Genomic DNA, 8694 nt, shown 5'->3' with positions numbered 1-8694 from the left:
ATAAACATTTTTATGGATGTTTCTATTGTGAAATTGTCTCAGGAACACGAATATGATAAAATTATCACCGGAAAATTTGATCTAAGGGGTCCCCCGAGCAAAAATGTACAACCAAAAAATTCACTAAAAAAGAAAAGTGTCTGTTTAATACGTTAAACTGCCTTACCCAAAGCGTTCTCAGTTTCGGATGGTAGTCCCAGATGTCTCCTACAAGCTGCAGGTCGAACCGAGTTGATATCTGGATGGAACACTTTTTTATTTGAGTTTGAAAATTATTCTATTTTTTCACTAAAATGCCAATAACTCCCTTTAGATTTAACCAATTGGGATGCTTCTCCCTGCATTTTGTTGCATTTTTTAAGCCCTTTCAGATGTATTTTATTTAAATTGAATTTTGCCTGAGTTATAGCCTTTTTAAGATTTTTGACGTTTTTACACCTTTAAACTTTGTGTCCTGATTTGCCCCACTTCTCGTTGACCTAGAGTGCTCATATTTTGACCAGATGCTAGTTTTATATGTACAAACAACCCCTGAAAATTTCAGGCAGATTGCTGAGGTCGATGCGAGATGGGTATGCTTTGCTCGTGGACTCGCTCTTAAATGGGGTCGCAGAACTCGAATTTGATGTTAAAAGTAAGAAAATAAAAAAAAAACAAAAATACATATTTTTTTGTGATTCGATTACCCGAAGTCCCGAAGTCCAATTTCCCGGGAAATCCCGGGAATTCCCGGGAAATTTTAAATTTATTGAAAATTGTTATGATCTTGGTTTTAATTAACATTATGCAACAAAATTGTATAGAACATTAACATTAATGGTTTAAATAAGTGTGAAGATCAATTAACAGCATGACTGCATGTTAAAAAATCACTCAACTACAAAAAAATGTATTTTGGTATTTTTTGATGCGAAATTTTAAACTTGCCTCTGTGACCAGTTTAGGCCGTTGCAAATATTTTTAAAGTTTATGTCCCTCGTCACTGACCAGAGTCGAGGGGGGGGGGGGTGCTAGGTTTCAACATTTGGATGAAAAAAGTGTTTTAAAATGCATTTTACAGGCGTACAGTTGCTTTCCAATCATTAGTTTTGAAAATATAATATCAAGGTATTGACGGAATTATATTTTCCCCAAAAAAAAATTTTTTTTTTGTGGGACTGTACATTGCTATTTCATGAAAATTAAAAATGTTTTCAAAGGAGTTCAAGCATGCTAAATATGATTATAAACGCGGGAAATTCATTTTAATTGGTTTTCAGTTGGTTAAAAAAAATGTTTTTTGCCCCCTGATTTTTCAGGCCAACTTTGACATAAACTTTGAAAAATATTTGCAACGGCCTTATTGAAATGAGAAAAAAAACATGCAGAAATTATGCTTTTCATGATAAATACTGGTTTCAGCTCTTGAACAAATGGTACAGCTTTTTAGTGTTGGTTTTACTCCAAACAACCCAATGTTCACAAATATTTGAAGCAAGCTTTGAATATATTTTTGCATTTTTTGAGAACAAACAATAGAAAGTAATTTTTCAATGTTTTTTTTGTATTATTATGCAACATGATTTAAATTATACGATAAATTAACATCATTTGACAAAAAGTTTTCTATTTTTCACATTTAACCTTCCAACACCTGTAGTTGCTCCAGTGTTCCATAATTCTTTTACTTGAAATTGTAATTTCTTTAGTACTAGGTATTCAACCAATTGAATTAATTATTTTTGCACAAATTCGATTTTCATCTCATTTGATCATGGTAAACAAAAACGTAAAAAAATCTCAATTTTAATTTGGAGGTAAGAAGTTCATATTGTTTTGATGAAATAACATCAATCTGTTAAAAGCTTACCTAATTGTAATAATTTAATACTCATTAAACAAAATCTAATCCCAGTTGCTTCAAAAATTAATATTATAAGAAATAATTCTGATATAATAATTTCTGATAATCTGATTAATAATATATAAACCAAACAATACATTCAATTTAGCAAAATCATGTTGAGTTTGTTCATTTATAATTTTTTCAGAGCATTTTCAAAAAATAGTTCCAAAAAATTATGAAAATGTATACTTCCGCTTGAATTTCGGGAATTCCCGGGATTTTACAAATTTCCCGGGAAACAGGAAATATTTTTTTCGGGAAATCCCGGCAATTCCCGGGACGGGAAATTGGACGCTTTAATATAAACACAATCCTTATACAAAACTTTTCAAAACAAAAGCTCTAGAATTGCATCATCAGTTCTAACAAAATAACTCTTGAAATTTCAGCGAAACTATTTTATAAAAAATAAGCGGGACAAATATTTATTTTAGAATACACATTGATTTTTTTTAGTGTAACACCAAACGAGCGTAAAACTGTCTAGTAAATAAAATTCTTTTAAATTTACGTTTATTGTAAAAAAAATACGATTTCTGAAAATATTGTTTTCGTAGGGTTTTGATTGTTCAGGGAGGAGGGAGGGCTTAATATTTACGATTAATTTTAGATTTTTTTTACCGCAATATTTGCGAATATTTTTTTACAATTTTTAATTCGCAATTCGCAATTTTCAGTGTAAGAACGGGCCTTGACCGATCATATGCACTAGGTTCCCGACGAACACGCACTGCCCTTACACCTACATCTCACCCTTGCTCTGAGTCAGTACGAGCAGCACGCTAGAACACGCTTTGAGTGTTCGTGCCAGGCATGCACACCTTCTTTTCCGGTTACGCATTTTAACTCGGCCGGGGGTGGTACATTACGTAGGGTTTGATGTAAGTATAAGCGCCTAACCATTTATAGTGTTCCTATCAACTTTCATTAAAGCAAAAACTGTTTTATTTTTAGTTTGAATTCAAAAACTTATTGTTATTTACTGTGTATTGTTTTCTCCTGAAATCTTCCCTATTGTTGAGTCGTGTTTATCTGTTGCTATTTCTTTTGTCGCGGTGTTTTGTTACAATATTTTGGTCCTAAGCATTTTATAAAAGTTTTTCAAAAGTACAATAGTAATATTTACGTTAATCCTTTAATCATTTCATAAATTGAGTCAGGGCTCGAACCTCACTTGCTTAAGAAAAAGGTGAAGTTTCAAAACAATGGACAGTGAAAGAAATATACTATGTAAAGAATCAATAGTAAAAGAAAGATAGTAATTTATGAAGAAGATAAAGAAATTAACAATAGTTAATGAAAAGAGATAACAAACAAGCTTAGATTATTGTTATGATGGGCAATTTACAGGAAGATGAGAAATTATTGAAATAGATAAATAAAGAAAAGGCACATGATAAACAAAATTGACATCGCTGCCAAATTAAGGGAAAGCAGACAGTTTGTTGCAGCAGCATCAATTAGTAAAATAGAGTGGAAAAGCGTTGAGAAATAAGAGAATCAAATAAGTAAAATCGAAATCAAATGGAGGATAGTAAACAGAAGCTGCGTTAGAGAATCAGTGAAACAAAATTAACAGAATATAGATGATAGATAAAAACGGAAAGAAGAGAAACCCCGTTGTGTGATGTTTCAGGTACATCCACAGCAGTTGACTCAACATACTGCGAATCAAAACAATACCGTCTACAATCACAAATTACTTCCCTTTCCCACATTGTCGCGCCCCTTTCTTCTAGCCGTCTCGACTCTGACCCTCGCTGGTCAAAGGTTTACGATCCGTTTCCACAGGCCACCAGCTAGGTCATCATGAAAACCAAGCCAACGTGGAGGTAAGAAAATAGGACACTTGCAAGGAACCAGAGCTATACTGTCCTGATCAAGAAAGATCTAACAGGACTACGGACGTAGTCAGTGACGCTCCTTCCAGGATGTTCCTCGCCTGAGCGTCAACTGAAGGGATATCATCAGAATCATTCGCACTTGGCCTGCAATATTTTTTTACAATTTTTAATTGCCTTGAAATTAGCGTGATGTAAAAATATCAAACTTTCAGTTCTCAGCGACTACAATTACCATGCCCGAAATCGCACCTCCCGCATTTCACTGCTCTTCTTTCCGTCGCGAAATTCTCGTCAAAAAGAATTATCGGTCTCTATCTGGTGTTTGCACAATCCCGCATTCACAATCATCCCCCCTCAACAGAGCATAGCCACAAGGGCCGCCACAAAACCAAATGTGCCAAAGCGCGTTCTTTCATTACGGTCATTTTCTGAGAACACAAAAGAATCTTCGGGCGAGTGTGCGTGAACGAGAAAAAGAGAGCGAGTGATGAAAGAGAAGACTCTTTGCTAGCAATCACGAGATATAAGAAGAGAACTTTCATGCTACATTGGCGGTCGTTATACCCTCTGATGTGTTGGGTGCATCAATCATCAAATGATAGTTTTTTCACTCACTCATTAGTCATCAACAATACTGAGCTTGAATTTCATTTTTTTTTTTTTGCGTTACATATTAGGATCTATGATTTTTTTGGTTTTGTTTTACTCAAATTCTGTTTCCTCTTTTCTTTAGTATTAAAATTCTGTTTTTATTTTAAGCTTCATTTTGCATTTAATATTCTTGGATTTTCACAAAATTTACTTCTGTTATTCTTGAATTAAAATTTTATTTTAATTTAATTTGCTTACATTTTGTTTTTTTTTTTTTTTTTTGCTAGTATTCTATTTTATTCTTTAACATTGCTATGTTTATTTTGCTTCATTTTCATTTAACTTTGCTTTTTTTGTTTCATGATAATTCAATTTTAAATTTAGTTTAAACTTTCTTTTAATTTTATTTATTTCAATTAAAAAAAATCATGAAACAAACTCTTATTTTTGATTCTTTTTTTTCTTCAAATTTCATTGTATCATGATCTTTATTTCCTTTACTTTAATTCTTGCCTTTATTTTAATTTATTTATATGTAAACATTCGAAAATCTGTACTTTTGAAGGATATTTCTGATCGATTCGGTATTTTCGGCAAAGTTTTAAATATTAATGAGAATTAATTATTCAGAAAAAAATAAGTAAACGTAAAAAATCTGATTTTTTACAGTCTGAATCCGATGGTTGCCATTCTCGTTACAGTGAATTAAAAACGAGTCATCAAAAACCTCTTTTACTCTTTTAGGCAAATGGACCGCAAATTTATTTTTTTACAAAAAATCCTATCCGTATTTTTTTTAATTTTTAGAGATATGAAAGTTTTAAAAAAAATTGCTTCAAAATTTTTCAAAATATTGTTTTTGAAAAGATCGAAAAATTTCACGAATATTTTCAGCATATTTTCGGAAATGGTCACTCATGGTCACTATTTTGAAAAATCGAAAAACTGCAAATAATTCACTGAAATCAAAGTTTCGGTGGCTATACCTTGAAAACGAGGCATTTTGTGAAAAAAATCTTTAAAGTACTTTTCAACTGCAAATCAAAATTCGAAATGAGGTCAAACAAATTTTGTGTGTAAAATTTCGACTTTTTCAAAAATCATAGCCGGGCGCCAAAATCATACTACTCTATGGCTCAAAAGTTGCGGGTTTTGGTCCCCTAAAACATATAAAAAATCTCGAAAATCTAAAAATATCAATTTTGAGAAATTGAATGTTTGTGAAAAATATAGTAAAATAATTAACCGGCTAGTTTTTTTCCGTGCACCTATTTTTTTTTTCTAGACAGTTCTCATCAAAACCTGCAACTTTGCTGAAAACAACAAATTGATCAGAAATTTCCTTCAAAAGTTACAGATTTTTGAATATTTACGTACCATTTTTGCTGCCAAAATTGTATGGAGACTTGTACGGGTAAATCAATGACACAAAATGGCTTCTTTGGTCATAGGGTTTGGGCAAAATATAAAAAATACAAAAACTAAAATAGGGCATAAATTGGCCGAAAAATGCTTATGTTTTTATCCTTTTGAAAATATATTTCAAAATGGCCAAATAATTATTGAGAAATATTTAAAGTGATTTTGTTAATTTTGTACCATTTGTGACCATATTTTGATAAAAAATCAAGTAATACTTTGAAAGTCACCCCCCGAAAAATACAAAAAATGCACTCACCTCTCTAATCCCGTTCTTCCCCGCAACTCCAATAACTCCAACCTGCTCACCACCAGCTCTCGTCGTCACTCCCGACGCACCAACCGCGCTCTGCTTGGCCAACATCGCCGCAAACGGCGTATTCGGCAGCCCTCCGGCGACGGCCTCATTCATGTACACAACCGGTCCAAGCGATTCCTCATCGCTGTCCGAAACGAGGTGGAGCAGCTCTTGATTTTCGTTCAAGAAGTACAGCTGCGAGATGGCTTGCCAATCGACATTCAGCGATTGGGACTTGGGGTAGCGACGTGGGATCCACGCGGCGCCGTAGACCGCCGGGAGGTTCTTCCGGTGGTAGAGCGGCATCGGGATGTTCGGGAGGAAGATGAACAGTTCGTGGTCGCGGGTGAAGGCCGCGATGAGGTTGGTGAACGAGTCGATCGAGAGGTGGGTGACGGTGAGGTTCACGGTGACCTGGATGCGGAGGGTTAGGAGGTTCCAGACCAGGAGGCGGTTTTCGGTGGCCATTACGACGAGGTGCGAGTACTCACCGTGGCAGAAGAGGACGTGCCGGATTTGGGCGGTGGTTTTGATGGGGTTGGTTGGTTGGGCTTTTGCGGGTTTCTTCTTGGCTTTTTTGGGTGAATTTGTTGAGTTGAAGACGTTTGTCAGCTGGGAGAGCGTTGGGCTTGGGCGCTTGCGGCGTTCGTAGTTGTGCAGCTTGCGTTTGCTCTGGAACTTGACGTCGGAGCTGAGTTCGTTGACCGCTTTTTGGAGACGGCGTTCTGCCTGGGCGGACACTCGCTTTGCCTTGGCCAACTTCTCCGCGATCTTTTCCTTCATTTCACCAGCACTTCTGCACTGAATTCGCAACCTGCTGAACAGTTCCGCCTTCTGCGCCAACGTCAGCTCGTTCTGCAGTTGAACTCGCTTGAAGACCAGCTTCTTCTCCTCGTTGGACAACTTCTCCGGCTTCCCCCCAGTCTCCACACTCAGATATCGCTTCCTCTTGCTCTCCGTGACGTTCTTAAACAGCGCCGAAACGTCCTTCTTCTCCAGCACCTCCAACATCTGCTTCACGACCTCGGCCTTCTTGGCCAAAAAGGTCGCCTTCTTCACCCCCAATTTCTTCTTGCCCGGAACCGCCACCACAACTCGATTCACCCCTCCATCGTACCCAGCCGGCGCGCTCAACACGCACTTCAACCGCAACGTCTCGGCGTTCCACGCGCAAAGAACATTCCCAAACCCAGCCGCCAACAGCGAACCATCCTGCGAGAACGAAACCGACCTCACCACCAAGTTCTTGTACTCCACCCTCCCCACACAACTCCAAATCAGCTTCTCCCCACCCCCGGTCACCTCCACCTCCTGCAACGCCCAAACCTTCACGCAACGATCATTCCCAGCGCTCGCGCAAAGAACGTCCCGCTCCTTGGAACTGCTCGAAAACTCCAACTCGGCAACGCCACCCGCGTGAACGTTCTCCACGTTCGTGTTGAGGGCGTAATTTTGGCGGGATTCGTCATACCGCCAGAACTTCAGGCGCGTCTCCGACGAGTAGCAGTTGTCGTTCCAGCATTCGGCCGTGGCGAGCCAGTGCGCGTTGACGGCAACGCCGGTGACCACGGTGTTGTAGATGACGCTCTTGTGCTCGAGCGTGTTGTAGTTTTTCAGCGTGATGTCGAGCTGGAAAAAGGAAAAGAAAATGGTCGTTATGAAAATCGCTTTAATTAGCACTTTCTATGGCATCACTGCTTGGGAGGCATGCCGGCAAAGATGGGTCGGGGGTGGAACAAGTCCGAAAACAGACCATTTTGTAGTCTCATTTTTATTATTCTTTCGAAGAATTGAGTTTAGTTCGACCGATTATTGTTGAATAATTTTGAATGGTTTCATTTTGTGTTCTTTTATTTTCTAACAATGTTATTTGTCATGTCGGTTATGTCTGTAACATAACCACCTGCACTTTTTTAATTTTTAGAAAACATAATTTTCTCAAATTCACCTCTTACAAACCTGAAATAATTTGTTTAAATATTGGACAGTCGAGATCTTTCATTTTTTTGAATTTAATTTTCTTGAAAAAAAAACATGATTCAAAAATACAGAAATTAAGAAAAAAAAAACAAAATACATATATTCAAAAATATTAAACATCCAAAATTTAAAAAATCAAAGCTCGACAATTCAGATCTGGAGTTTTTTTTTTTTTTTGAAAAGGTCCAATAAACCAATTTTCCAGTTTTTACTTCCTGGGTGTTTTTAGAACCGCCTTGAGTCAGGGGTATTAAAAAAACACCCAAAAAGCAAAAATTGAAAATTTGGTTTATTGGTCCTTTTCAAAAAAACTCCAGAGATTTTTTTTCTGTAATTTTAAAATAATTGGTGTTTAATTTGAATTTACCAATTCTGCTGCAGGAAGTTACATAGGGAGGGTACATATATCTAATTTGCTTGTGTGCTTTAAGCCAAAAAAAATCATTTTCATAAACTTCAACATTCCTGGCTTTTAAAATTCAGAAAATTAAAGAGTTTGAAAATTAAATAAAAATTCATAAAATCTTAAATTTGGAAACACAAAAAAATTAAAAATTTAATTTTATTAAAAAAATTCAAAAAAAATCAAAATCTAAAAATTAAAAATTTCAAAATCAAGAAATTCTAGAATTATAAACGCAAAATTTAATCATTTTAAACTAAATTTAATTTTATTA

At 36.1% G+C, this 8694-nt stretch overlaps 1 protein-coding gene across 1 annotated transcript in view; it reads right to left on the bottom strand.

The window, feature by feature from the left end:
* LOC6049408 (WD repeat-containing protein 75) overlaps positions 1 to 8694 on the bottom strand; it is a 31054-nt gene that overhangs the window by 14573 nt on the left and 7787 nt on the right. Inside the window, exon 3 of the mRNA XM_038253321.1 lies at positions 5999 to 7666. Within this exon, the coding sequence (XP_038109249.1) occupies positions 5999 to 7666 (1668 nt within the window). The remainder of the gene's footprint in view (positions 1 to 5998; positions 7667 to 8694) is intronic.

Source organism: Culex quinquefasciatus, chromosome 2 (genome assembly GCF_015732765.1).
Source record: "Culex quinquefasciatus strain JHB chromosome 2, VPISU_Cqui_1.0_pri_paternal, whole genome shotgun sequence".
Taxonomy (NCBI): Eukaryota; Metazoa; Arthropoda; class Insecta; order Diptera; family Culicidae; genus Culex; species Culex quinquefasciatus.
Note: the sequence above shows the minus strand (reverse complement) of the source record. Positions and strands in the feature narration are given on the sequence as shown.